Source organism: Xyrauchen texanus, chromosome 34 (assembly GCF_025860055.1).
Source record: "Xyrauchen texanus isolate HMW12.3.18 chromosome 34, RBS_HiC_50CHRs, whole genome shotgun sequence".
NCBI classification, from domain to species: domain Eukaryota; kingdom Metazoa; phylum Chordata; class Actinopteri; order Cypriniformes; family Catostomidae; genus Xyrauchen; species Xyrauchen texanus.
The window spans coordinates 9,490,676-9,505,527 of record NC_068309.1 but is presented as its reverse complement, the minus strand read 5'-3'; the positions used below and the strand labels follow the sequence as shown (position 1 = coordinate 9,505,527).

At 36.2% G+C, this 14,852-nt stretch overlaps 1 protein-coding gene across 1 annotated transcript in view; it reads left to right on the top strand.

Moving 5' to 3' along the window:
• Positions 1–14,852, top strand: part of cast (calpastatin) — a 45,949-nt gene that overhangs the window by 15,907 nt on the left and 15,190 nt on the right. The window contains 20 exon segments of the mRNA XM_052103753.1: positions 1,901–1,963; positions 4,367–4,531; positions 5,152–5,298; positions 5,697–5,816; positions 7,271–7,312; positions 7,413–7,508; positions 8,009–8,089; positions 8,677–8,727; positions 9,341–9,439; positions 9,562–9,612; positions 10,223–10,321; positions 10,444–10,494; positions 10,644–10,694; positions 11,492–11,575; positions 12,065–12,145; positions 12,283–12,390; positions 12,557–12,673; positions 12,899–12,997; positions 13,120–13,170; positions 14,676–14,759. Of these exon segments, the coding sequence (XP_051959713.1) occupies positions 1,901–1,963; positions 4,367–4,531; positions 5,152–5,298; positions 5,697–5,816; positions 7,271–7,312; positions 7,413–7,508; positions 8,009–8,089; positions 8,677–8,727; positions 9,341–9,439; positions 9,562–9,612; positions 10,223–10,321; positions 10,444–10,494; positions 10,644–10,694; positions 11,492–11,575; positions 12,065–12,145; positions 12,283–12,390; positions 12,557–12,673; positions 12,899–12,997; positions 13,120–13,170; positions 14,676–14,759 (1,740 nt within the window).

Sequence of the window (14,852 nt, the reverse complement as noted above, 5' to 3'; positions counted from 1 at the left end):
GTATCTCACTCTGTTGCATCCATCATTTAAGCTAGCCAGCTAATATTCATTCCAAAAAATTGGTTTTCTATAATAAACATTATATAAAAGTTTACTAAAAAATAGCTTGAAGAATACAGACAAACCGTATATTATTGTAACTGTGTATTTATTGGCAGGTTGTTTCATCTGTTCTAATCTTACCTTTTTATTCTCAATATATTACCGTAACTAAAATTATAGGACATGAATAAATTATTCTTTTACAATTTTTAGAGTTTAAATTGATCAAACACCGCAAAAAACTATTACAACAATAAAAGACAGATACGTTCACGAACGAAACATCACTACTGCGCTCAGTGTAAAAAGCGCACAGCTGACTGGGGCTAGCTAAATTTATGTAATGTATCTTGTATATATCTGGTGCAGTTGTCTGATGTAGTTGTGTGGTGTAAGGGCTAAAATGCAGGGCAAGAAATTGGAAGGTTGCTGGTTAAAGCCCACCATTGTGCATTGCACTTAACCTCCGGTTTCTCAGTTTGGATCATCCTTATAATAAGTGTGCTGTAAGACACTTTGAATAAAAGCATCTGCTTTACATCTGTGTTTAAAGGTTCTGTGATGACCAAAATTGTTGAAGACCACATACTGTAGCATTACTGGTTAGTAATACTGCTTGAGAGAGTATTTTTTTTTTTGGTGGTTAAAGTTCTTAGCTTGTAATCCAGAGGGACCCTGAAAGGTTCAAACCCTGAACTGGAGAGTTACTGAACTCCTCTGTCCTTAAGGCTTAAGCAATGCTCATAACCCCTGATTGCATCAGGGACTACCCTTAATGTAAGTGCACTGTAAGTCACTTTGGGTTAATAACTTCTTCTGAATTTCAACCCCTTACACAATATAATGTCCTCTTTATAGAATATTTTATTGTGAATGCTGAGCATTCGTATTGATCTGTTAATCATGCATTCTCTTTCAAACTGTGAGCATCTGATTAGAGATCAGCCCAACTGGTACTTTTATGTCTCAGTGGAGTAACTAACTAAAAGTAGTGACTCTAATGATGCTTTGAGTAATTTATTAACGTATGGTTATTTTCTAGTTGTATTTGTGGTATTTAGTCTAAATTGATTAGTTTAATGTTGTCACCTTCATTGTAATCCTCATTAGTTTTATATCAGATAAATACTGCTCTCATTGAAAATAATACAAATAAATAAATTTATTAAATTACACTATCCAGTTTATTTAATTTAAATGGTAATTTTATTTTTTAATTTATTGTAGAATATTTTGTTATATTTGATTAAGTTATTTAATTAAAAATAACTTTGATAGCTTCACTTAGTTAGCTACTTTTTATTAGGAGTAGAGTTAACTACTTTTTACAATGGGATAGCTTAACTGTAGTCACACTATTTTAAATGAAGTATATCTTGTAACAAGCTACCGTTTCAAAGTAGCCAAAGTCCCAACACTGGTTTCAAGATCATCTCATGCACACACATTTGCAGTTGCCCACACCTACAGTATTTGCATGTGTCATTATGTTCGAAATAGCGATATAATAATATATACTTAATAATAATATATACTTAATATATAATATAGAAATGGTAAGAGCATGCTATTCCGAACATAGCTAAAGTTTGATGTGCAGTGCTGCTTTCGCTAGTTTACTTCTCTCTGATTCACCATGACCTCATGTTTTTGTACTAAGCTCCTGATTTGCATGTGATTCTTGCTGTTTGTAATGTAGCAAGAAAGTCATTGCACATGATAGAATCCAATGTGCACAAATGCATTTGTGTATATTACTAAAAGCAATGATTATGATTTTAAAAATAATTTAAATGAATTTCCTTTTCCCTAGCACTCAGCTCTCTTAATGTCTGTCTCTCTCTTATTCTTTTTGCAGTCTCAGCAGGTCACACCCACCTCAGAGGCAAAGATTTCTACAGCTAAACCTGCACAACATGAGGTAAAACCCTTCAATCTTTTATTCCATGCTTATGTCCCACACCCACTTTTGCCTCATCTCATCTTTTCTGGTTGTTGATAGCCTTTTACTTTCTGGTCATTTGAAATATGTAGGAGTCTGTTTGGATGAGGTTGCTAAGGTCATTCTGTGAGGTTACTGTGTTGTTAAGGGGTGTGGTTTATTCTGCAAACAGAAAGAACTAGGAAATGTTTTCTGCACATTTAAATTAAGTGTTGCAATACCTTTCCTTGGAAAATGTGGCAAGCTACTCCATTGCCTGCCTCCAACGCCATATCTGCAGCGTGTACGTGTACAATGTCTTATTAGGGAGATCAGATACTTTAAACTACATTATCTGTATGTTCGCATGTATTGCATTTAGTATCAATTAACATAGAATCGATGATCCATGGAGCATCAATTCTATGTGTGTTTATCTGTGACTGAAAAATGACAATTAAAGAAACTGAGACACTTCAACAACAATATGTGTAATAAATTGCAAATAGAGGACAGAAAGGATTCACTGTAGAGAGAGAGAGAGAGAGAGAGATAAACAGATAAAGGACTGTTTGTACTATTAACCATTTCTGTGTTTTAATGGACTCCTATGGAAATTATATGTTTTTGGCTTGTTGGTTGCTGTTTGTGACTGTTTGGTGCTAAATTGAAAAGTTTTTCTTGAATTATAATGTTTCTCACAGTTATCTGTAGCCTATAAACAGTGCAAGTTTTGAGGTGGTTGGAGGACATTGTATGTCCCATGAGAGGCATCTGCACTATGACTCACTTCCCTCGTTCTAGTAATAGCTCAAGTTTTATTTTAATTTGCCTGTATCTGCTATTTTTGATGTAATTGTTGAATGTTTAAAGGCATCTCTTATCATAACCCCAAAATGGTTAAAGGATAAAGGAATAGTACACCCAAAAGTTATTTACTCACCCTCATGTTGATCCAAACCCATATGACTTCTGTTGGACACAAAAGGAGATGTTCGGTAGAATGACACCATCAGTCACCATTCACTTACATTTGCTGAATTACATAATTTCATATAAAGGTGTGTTGAAAGTGAATGGTGACTGAAGCTGTAATTTCACGGAAGTCAGTCAAAAATGCTTAGAACAAAATAAGGGTAAGTAAATAATTGCAGAATTTACATTTTGGATGAACTATTCCTCTAACAGATAATTCCATAGAAATAATATAAAGTGAATGTGTTTTGCAAGACCGTACATCCAGTTAAAGCCATGGTCTATGGTTGCAAACTCAATCCAGGCACACTGAGCCGGTGTGCTTTTTCAGGTGACAGGGGGTTCAAATCTACCCTCTTTTGCTATCTACCTCGTTTACTATCTTCTTCTCTCATCCCGAAATTTCCTATCCACTTTCTACTGTATCTATCAACAAAAAGTTATATAGAAGAAACTCTATGTGCAATATAGAGCATCAGTGCCTGCCAACTTTTTCAGTCGTCTTGGTTCCTGAAGTATTTTACCCATTCATTTTTTCCATAGCGATTTACATTAAATCCTTCAGAATAGAGTTCTAATCCATGAACCAAACCAACAAACTCTGAGGTGAATCACAACATTACAAACTTTGATATGAAGTGTAATAATGTTTGAAAATCTGACAAAAAGACAAATTGACAAGACTGTGTACTTACTGTCTTTCATGAAAGAATGAACTACAAGCATTGCAAATGAAAGAAGAATTTAAAACTTGATTTAAAGTGATCGATTATAAGTATAGAAACAATACATTTGAAGTTCATTGCAAAATATCTGCAAATATATTAGGGATGGGCTTTTCGAGTAATTTTGTAGTCGAGTACTCTTAACACATATCAAAACAAGTAACTGATTACTTGAAATCGATTACTTCAACCTTTGAACACTATCCATAAACAACAACATGTAGATAAAATTTTTTATTTTTTTTAAAATTGGCATTCACACATAGAAACATACATTCCAAGTCTTCTGAAGCATCTTCCACAGCGTCAACAAATTAATTGTGTAGTAACTGCAAGATTTAGGTGAGAAAAACAGTTTCATTGTTGCCCATGGTATGCAAATGCATAAAGGAAATTAAAATTGCAATATTTGAGTAGTTTTACTAGTCATTTATTTAAAGTTGAACGAGACGGATTAATCAATTACTCTTTCACATCTTAAAATTGTAAGTAGTTTAAGAGTGTATGAAGACCAACTCAGTTGCGTTAATCACAGTGTGTCACGGAAGTGGGCGATCGCTGCAGAGCCTGTATCCTGCGTTTTGTGTCCGCAGTTCTCTGATTGGTAGATTGTTCATGTCAGGATTCACGGGTAGTGTACAGACATTTGCACTCTGTACTCTAAATGTGTCATGTGATTGACATCCTTAAATCTGCATTGCAGAAAGGATCCATGAAATCCACCACAGCAGCCGCGGCTGTTAAACCCGGCACCACCCCTGCATCCCCAGCAGCTCCGTCAACTGCATCAACTGCAGGAGCTGTGGGTGGTGGAGGGGCTGCTGGTACTGCAGCGACTAAAAAAGGACCTCCTCAGGTCACACAACAGGTATACACCGTCCGTCTGCTGCATTTAATGGACTATGGACACCCTCTTCAGTGCCTCCCTACATTTTACTGACACATATTCCTATCACTTATTATGTTTCTCCTTTATTTAACCTTTCATTCTTGGTTAACTCTCTTGGACTTATTCTCTTCCACTTACAGAATACTTGAATTGATGTATGGGCTGTGTTTCCATTATTCCTTTAATATCTGTATTTCTCACATCTTTGCCATGGTCAGAAATTCAGAAAACTTGTGGCACAACCCTCTATGTCTAATGGAGTTTGTTGTTTTGTGGGAAAGAGGTGTTTTCTTTCTTTATTGGTTCTACCTAACACTAAATCCAAACTTTCATGACTACCATACCTGCATTATACCAATACTGACGACATTCATGACAATCCTGGTGGTTTTTCCAAGCTATGAAAGCAGCTTCAAGTTTAAACTATGTCCTCTGCCATTTCGAACTAAACCTGCAAACCACCTTATTTTGGTTTTTATCCATCTGTTTTACCTTATCTTTTGGGCTTGCTTCACACTCAAAGTGCTTCTTCAGTACCAACTGTAAAAGGGCTGTGGTACGACAAGTTTCAAGTCCTCACACCTGCATCATAATTGCAGGCCACAGTCTCTAAACCCACACCACTCTCGATGGCCAAAGACCTACCTGTGAGTTCTGGAACTGGATCTTCTGGCACAACTGGTGGAGTGGTGAAGCCATCCACAGTCATTGTGAAGCCCAAAGACCCTGCACAAGAAAAGGCCCAGGTATACAAAAAAAAAAAAACATTCATATTCAAGAGGTGTTCTGTTTCTCTTGTTCTTCTGCAACCAAGACTCCATCGGCATGTTTGTGCCTTCCTTGATTTATTCTGCTGCACCACCATCTATTGCTGCATTTTACATAGCTTGTTCACTTTAAAAGCTCTCTTTGAATGGATGATCCCACAATGTCCCAGTCAACCCCCAGATTACACTTGTACCTCAATATCTTCTGCTTCTAACTGCAGTCCTTTTACACACCTATGTGTGAGGAGTTGCATCATTGCATTCCTGAAAATATAAGACCCCTGTCTTTTAATTCTTTCACTCTCAACTCATTGCTCACACTGTGATGTGTTAAAGTTGGTTTTAATGATCGAACATGGTGCATGTGCTTCTGATAGAGTACAACTATTCCTTCAACCAAACTGGGACCTGCAAAGGTGGATCCAGTTGTCGGAAAGCCCTTAGCCATGGCTGGTTTACCTGGAAGTGATGTCCAAAAGGCGACAAGTGCCCAAAAGGTATTTACAGAATGAAGAAGCACCCTGTGGAGGGCATTGCTCTTAAAACTCAAAATGACCTCACCATAAAATTTTTCCAACACATTCTCATGCTAAATGTGTAAATGTTTTAGATTTGTCCTTGAAAAGAAGCCTGCAGTTTAACTTATTGGATGTTCAAAGGCCTTTTAAGAGGGAATTTTGCAAACCATTAAATGATAAACACCAAATTCTGAACTCATATTTGTATCATGAGCTCATTCAGGAAAAAGCAACACAAACAGGATGTAACGCAACAGCACAGATACGTAACATACTGTATGTGTATCGCCAAAATGCATGCCGAGAGAGCACTTGATAGATAAAAAGCTGATGTAACTTTTTCAGTGTTAAAATACATTCTTCTATACCTGCGTAATGTGCAGAGACAACTATAAGAAAGCCATTCAGAAGTTAATTTTCTCGAAAACTGTAAACACTGTGTCTCTGTGGCACTATATATATTCTTAAGTTTGTGTTGAGCACCCCACTAAGACCCAACAACATTACTCAATGTTCGGGACTGTCTGACTATTTGAACAACAGCAGACGATGGTTATATTCAGAAAGCTGTTTTGAAAAAGTTAATTTTTGCAATTCCTTGGTGCTAATGTCGCAGAAATGACATACTTCAGCTTTGAAAGTCCTATTTGCATACAAATATTTGATATTGAATCTTAAAGGGAGATTCAGTATCAAATTGATATTGAATCTCAACATTAATTGATATTGAATCTCAACATTAATTCACTCTTTTGTTGTTCAAACCCGTATTACTTTTATTTTGTTGAACACAAAAGATGTTTGGCAGAATGCTAGCCTCAGTCACCATTAATGTTTATTGCATTATTTCCCCCATTCAATTAAAGTGAATGGTGACTGAGGCTAACATTCTGACAAACATCTCCTTTTATTTTCCATTAAAGACAAAGAATCGTACTACAAGGTTTATTTCAGAATTTTAGTTTTTGGTTGAATTGTCCCTTTAAGAGAAGATTTTAAGTGCACTACGTTTTACATGCTAACATCCTGCAGGGATTTATTAGCAATGTTTTGCTTATGAGTAAATGCTTCAAAAACCATAGCCCAGATCAAATTAAACTAGATGTTTTGGCGATGTAGGTTTGCTATCTACTGTTGAAAGGTGGAAAATATTGACCGTTGTGGCTTGGATAAATATTTCTTGCAAAAAGTGTGTGAGTTCAAATCATTATAGAATTCCTGTAGCTCGGCTGGTAGAGCATGCCGTTAGCAATGCCAATGTCATGGTTTGATTCCAAGGTAACGCACATAGTGATAAAATATATACTTTGAATGCTCTGCATGTAGCTCTTTGGATGATGGCATCAGACAAATGAATTAATGTAAGGGTATCAATACCATAGTGCAAAACCTTTGGTCAGTGTGGCAACTTATGGTTATCTTGTGGCCTTCAGGTGCAAGTGGAAGTGGGCCAAGCAGCTAAAGTCAGTACAGAGGTCTGGATACATTCTGAGTTTCTATTTATGGTATATGATGGTGCATTTATCAGTGATGATAATTCTGTCATCATTTACTCACCCTCATGTTGTTGCACAGGCTGGAGATCCATTTGATGCCTTGGCTGGGACGTTACCATCATCAAAACCTGTGGCTCCTAAAGTCCCAGAATACAAAGGACCAGAAGTCAAAGAGGTAATGCATGTCTGTACTGTAGATAATTGACTGTGTAGATATTTGACTGATGCATATTTAAAACTTAACGGGATTGTTCACCCAAAAATTAAAATTCTGTCAACCTTAATTTTGCCCTAAACAAACATATGACTTATGACTTGCTTTCTTAGGTGGAACACAAAAGGAGACGTTAGACAGAATGCTAGCCACAGTTACTATTCACTTTTATTGTATGGAAAAGAGGATACAAGAAAAGTGAATGGTGACTGGGACTAACTTTCTGCCAAACATCTCCATTTGGTTGTACAGAAGATGTAAAGTCATATAGGTTTGGAGCGAAATGAAAGTGAGTAAATAATGACTGAAGTTTGGAACAACATGATACAATTTTCATTTTTGGTTGAACTGTACCTTTAAAGTATAGTCTTGCTGTTGTGTGTTTGTGAATGCTGTTTATTTAACAGCATGTTTTGTGCTATATGTGCGTGTTTTCTAATGGAGTGTATTGCATGTCTCAGCCTAGTGTAAAACCAGAGAAGGGTGTTTTGTGTGGTGAGAGAGATGACACTCTGCCGCCAGGATACAGACGGGAAGATCTGGTGAGTTGGAAATTGGATACTTTCCTAACCTCATCCATTTAACTATTCCTTTTCTGTTAGAAGTAGTTAAAAGTATAGTTCACAAAATTTTTAACATTTACACTCCCACATTTTTTCCCAAATGACATAATTTCTGCTGTGGAACACAAAACGAGATGTTTGGCGGAATGTTAGGGACTTGCATCCTTAGTCACCATTCGCTTTCAATGGATGGAAATAAGATGCAATAAAAGCGAATGCTGGCTGAGGCTAACCTTCTGCCTAACATCTCCCTTTGTGTTCCACTGAAGAAAGACAGTCATGCATGTTTGGAACAATATGAGGTAGAGTAAATAATGACAATGAAATGTCATTTTTGGATGAACTATCCCTTTCTTTCCCTCTCTCCTCACATTACATCCTCTTCTTTCAGGAAATCATGTTCCCCTCCTTAATGCCTCTATCAAACCTGTTTTTGCTTATTACATCTCACAAATGTGTGAACTTCTGTTTGAGTCTGTTTTAGTCTTAAACAACTATCCACTCCAATACATTTGGATTTAGTAGGCGTGGCTGTCAGACTAACCATTGTTATTTTGTCCAATCAGGAAAAGAAAACACCTGCTGGAGTTCCTGAGAAGCCTAAAAATGTTCCCAAGGTAAGAAAATTGTCGAGTTGGTCTTTTACACTCAGTGTGTGCAGTGTGTTGTAACCGTTGAATAACTGGTTCATTTCATTCTGATAATTATTTTCATGAAGCCAAAGTCTAAATTGTTTATTTCAGTACTATAGTGGAAGTGGAATCACACCACAAAAAATAAGGCTTCTCTCATTTAAGTTGAACATAATAAGCATGTGCATTTAATTCTGAAGGATCACACATTTATATGCCTTAATGCATATTGTGGATGTAGTGTATAATTACTACGTATACATGCACAGTTAATCCAGATACAAGAAAAAAAAAACTTTTCTCTGTTGTTTTCAAGTCTTCACAGAATTATTATTAGATATGATGCATTTATTTACATACAGATTTGATACTGCCCAGTTCCGACTAAGAAGCATATCTGTAATTAAATCAAATAATATGAATTATTCAATGATAATTATATATTTAATATTTTAAATATATTTGATAGTATAATATTAATAATATTTTATTTTTGTTTCTTAATCATGTGAGAATAAGTTGGTTGTAATAGTGTGTGGGTATTGGCTACGGTCACTGGATGCTGTGATCTGATTGGTGGATGTATCCCTTGTCCCAGCCCTCACTGGACACAGATGAAGCACTGGACATTCTCTCTGGAGGTTTCGTGGCTCCTGCTGTAGCACCTGTTGTAAAAGCCCCCGGTCCTCCTCAACAGGTAATACTTGATTATAACTGTCATTAATAACATTCAGACAATGAACAGTATTATATTGTGTACTGTAATGCTTATTATTTGCATTTAGATTAAAAACATCACTGTTAATTTTGTCTAATCAGGAAAAGATGAAACCTACTGCAGTTCCTGAGAAGTCTAAAGATGTTCCCAAGGTAAGAAAATCGTGGAGTTGGTCTTTTACACTCAGTGTGTGCAGTGTGTTGTAACCGTTTAATAACTGGTTCATTTCATTCTGATAATTTTTTTCATGAAGCCAAAGTCTAAATTGTTTATTTCAGTACTATAGTGGAAGTGGAATTACACCACTTCCTGTTGCCAAAAAATAAGGCTTCTCTCATTTAAGTTGAACATAATAAGCATGTGCATTAATTCTGAAGGATCACACATTTATATGCCTTAATGCATATTGTGGATGTAGTGTATATTTACTACGTATGCATGCACAGTTAATCCAGATACAAGATTAACTGTGTTTTCAAGTCTTCACAGAATTATTATTAGATATGATGTATTTATTTACATACAGATTTGATACTGCCAAGTTCCGACTAAGAAGCATATCTGTAATTAAATCAAATAATATTAATTATTCAATGATAATTATATATTTAATGTTTTAAATATATTTTATAGTATAATATTAATAATATTTTATTTTTGTTTCTTAATCATGTGAGAATAAGTTGGTTGTAATAGTGTGTGGGTATTGGCTACGGTCACTGGATGCTGTGATCTGATTGGTGGATGTATCCCTTGTCCCAGCCCTCACTGGACACAGATGAAGCACTGGACATTCTCTCTGGAGGTTTCGTGGCTCCCGCTGTAGCACCTGTTGTAAAAGCCCCCGGTCCTCCTCAACAGGTAATACTTGATAATAACTGTCATTAATAACATTCAGGCAATGAACATTATTATATCATGTACTGTAATGCTTATTATTTGCATTTAGATTAAAAACATCACTGTTAATTTTGTCTAATCAGGAAAAGATGAAACCTACTGCAGTTCCTGAAAAGTCTAAAGATGTTCCCAAGGTAAGAAAGTTTGAAGGTGGACTTTTACTGCATAACGTGTGCTGTGTTGTTATTAGCTCTTTTGTATTCAGGACTCTGTCAATAATAAGATAATGTCAACAAACAATTTTTGCTTCAAATTTACATTAATTGTTAAGTTGCCTAATTAGGAAAAGACAAAACCTTCTGGATTTCCTGAGAAGTCTAAAGATCTTCCCAAGGTAGGACATTTTGAAGGGGAACTTTGACTGTCAGTGTTTGTTTTACAATAATGACCAGCTTACTGTACATTATCCCACTTATTTCATGGCTACTTACCATGTAAATGAAAAAATGACAACATTTGTTTGCATTTTTTTATTATGTGTAAAGAAAGAGACCATAGATTGATTTGAGAGACTTGAAGTTTGCGCGGCTATGTAGGAAAAATATTTGACCTTAGAATGCCGTGATTGGCCAATCAGAACCAATTATTCCAGAGACCTAATATGTGTTATAGAGCGCAACAGTCTGGTTCCAGAAGTAAAAATTCCATTCACTTTCTCCATAGGGTAATAGAGTTTTAACAATAACTTGAAATGTTAAACCTTTAAAGACACACCTACCATGAGCATCGATGTTGTTAATTGATGGTATTTGCTACAGTTGAAGCCACCAGTCCAAGTTATTTCAACTTATTTAATAACTGTATTCCTTGTGCATAACAAACAGAAGCAAACATAAAATGCACCACTATCTCTGCTTTGCTTTCACTCATTCAATTTCAGAAAATTGTTGCCAAATCAGCTTACACACGCACACACACAGTTTTTTCAACTGGTGGTTGTGTGTTGTTTGTGTCTTGTATGCATTGGGTGTGTCTTTCTTTTCCTGCCATGGCACATGCCTTTTTACTTTTCTCTGAATTTGAACTTATTGCTCCCTCTAATGGTCATTTCTAGTATTACAACTATGAAGATTTTTTTTTTGTCATTGTACATTAAAATATGTTTCATATGTGTTTGTTTTATGTCATCAGCCTATAAGCACAGATGATGCACTGGACTCGCTCTCGGTTGGGTTTGTGTCTTCAGCTCCGAGTGCTCCTAAGAAAACAGAGTTGGTGAGTTTATCGATCTCCTATAGAGACTCCACTTAAAGCTGAAGTGTGTAATTTCTGTGCGATTAGCGTCACCAAACAGATTTGCAAAAATAATTATTTTCCAGTGGTCGATTAAACGATAGCCTCATGCCATTGGTTGAGCTAATTTTGCTGTGTCTGGCTGGTCAGTATGCTCAAAAATATTAGCAATGTTTTGATAGCGCCAGTGTTTCACAGTGTTTTTCAGGGAAATCAACCTACAAATGGCTCATAGTTTAAATTTAAAGTTTCTGCATATTAAGCTGGGATTGGAGAAAGTATTTTAACATTGAAAAAGGTTGTACACTTCAAGCTTTAATCTAGAGGTGGAACAGATGTATTCGTTTCTTTGTTTGATATTTATTCCTTCCTTTTTTAGAAAACTGAAACTATTGGAGCATAAAATATGTCACAAATGTCTTCTGTTATTATTTGCATGTCCAATCTCCAAACATGTCTTTCTCTTATAAGAAACAACAGGTGACATCTCAACCTGCTAATGTAACCAAATCACCTGCTCCACCAGCTGACAACAAAGCCAAGATGGAGAAGGTAAAACAGAAGATTATATTTGAGATTACATGTGAAATGATCATTAATGTGCTCTTTTAGATCCTCAATAAGGGAGAGAGTGTGAAACTTTCCGAATGAGGATCATTAAGTATCTTTGTCCTTTTATTCCTTTCCAGCTGGACAGTTCCATGCCGTTGGACGCTCTAAGCTCTTTGGGAGACACACTGGGCGCTCCAGAACCACCAAAGAAACTACCTGAACTCAAACCTGGTGACATAGTTGATGTAAGGTCTCTATTTACTCTTTCAGTATTTATATTAAATAATTTTTAAAGACACAATCTGAAATTTAGACAAAATATAAAATATGGAAATAATCTTTTAATGACATTTTAAGTGTGTGTGTGTGTGTTATTTGTTTTTTTTTAAGTAATTTGCATGTTTTAATCAGGAGAAAAAAATTAAATCAGAAAAGGGTGTGCGTGTTGGGGAGAGAGAGGACACACTCCCACCAGATTACAGATTCTCAGAGAAAGAGCTCCAAAAACTTCCCCCTGTTCCAAAAGAGGTCAGACATCCATCACAATTTATGAAAGATGCTCAAGTTTTGACATTGCATTGTGGACTATTTATGTGTTCTAATGCCCTCAGTCTCTATCAAACATATATAGTACATTACATCTGTAGAATGTTGTTTAATTATGTGAGAATAAGTTGGTTGTAATAGTGTGTGGGTATTGGCTACGGTCACTTGATGCGGTGATCTGATTGGTGGATGTATCCCTTGTCCCAGCCCTCACTGGACACAGATGAAGCACTGGACATTCTCTCTGGAGGTTTTGTGGCTCCTGCTGTAGCACCTGTTGTAAAAGCCCCCGGTCCTCCTCAACAGGTAATACTTGATAATAACTGACATTAATAACATTCAGACAATGAACAGTATTATATCATGTACTGTAATGCTTATTATTTGCATTTAGATTAAAAACATCACTGTTAATTTTGTCTAATCAGGAAAAGATGAAACCTACTGCAGTTCCTGAGAAGTCTAAAGATGTTCCCAAGGTAGGACATTTTGAAAGGGAACTTTGACTGTCAGTGTTTGTTTTACAATAATGACCGGCTTACTGTACATTATCCCACTTATTTCATGGCTACTTACCATGTAAATGAAAAAATGACAACATTTGTTTGCATTTTTTTATTATGTGTAAAGAAAGAGACAATAGAGTGATTTGAGAGACATGAAGCTAGCATAAAACTTCAAAAAATTTATTTTTAATAACTTTATTCCTTGTGAATAACTATGCTACTTGTAAAACCTGAAGAGTGTCAATCAGAGAGTCGCCCCAAACTATCGGCGGCAAATAATCTCTTCAGCGTCTGCCCACTATAATGACGCGCTGTGAATGATGGAATCGAATCAGTCTCCCTAAACACTCAAGCTACTCAAGTATACAGTAGCCTACTATATTGGCTACTGTATACTTTGCTTGTTATGATTTCTATGCTGTTATTTCCCCCACATGGGGAAAAAATGACTTATCACTTATTTTGCGAAAATAATGAGATGAATAATCACAACAAAATGCTGGAACCGGAACAGAAAAATACAGTTTCTGCTCAGAACGAAACAAAGTGAAAAACATTTAGTTTTTACTCCCCGATTTTAAGGTTTTGGTCTCATCATGGACTCAAACAAGTGTGGAATCTGACTTTTTCCTAAAATCAGTCCCTTTAAAAAAAGAGACTGGAGAAACTTGCAAAAGGACAACCATCAATGCAACACTCCACCGATCTGGCCTTTTTGTTTTAGTTTGATCTGTTTTGCTAGTTCTAAGGGTGTTAGATAGCACACAAAAGCAAACATAAAATGCATCACTCTCTCTACTTTGCTTTCACTCATTCGGTTTCAGCAAATTGTTGCCTAATCAGGTTACACACACACACACACACACACACACACACACACACACACACACACACACACACACACACACACGTAGTGTTTCCATGTTTTATGGGGACTTTCCATAGACATAATGGTTTTTATACTGTACAAACTTTATATCCTATGCCCTAAACCTAACCCTACCCCTAAACCTAACCTTCACAGAAAACTTTCTGCATTTTTACATTTTCAAAAAACATAATTTAGTATGATTTATAAGCTGTTTTCCTCATGGGGACCGACAAAATGTCCCCACAAGGTCAAACATTTTGGGTTTTACTATCCTTATGGGGACATTTGGTCCCCACAAAGTGATAAATACACGCTCACACACACACACACACACACACACACACACACACACACACACACACACACACACACACACACACACACAGTTTTTCCAACTATTGGTGGTTGTGTATTTGTGTCTTGGTATGCAGAGGGTGTGTCTTTCTTTTCCTGCCATGGCACATGCCTTTTTACTTTTCTCTGAATTTGAACTTGTTGCTCCCTCTAATGGTCATTTCTAGTATTACAACTATGAAGATTTTTTTTATTTTATTTTTTTCATTGTACATTAAAATATGTTTCATATGTGTTTGTTTAATGTCATCAGCCTATAAGCACAGATGATGCACTGGACTCGCTCTCGGTTGGGTTTGTGTCTTCAGCTCCGAGTGCTCCTAAGAAAACAGAGTTGGTGAGTTTATCGATCTCCTATACAGAGACTCCACTTAAAGCTGAAGTGTGTAATTTCTGTGCAATTAGCGTCACCAAACAGATTCGTAAAAAT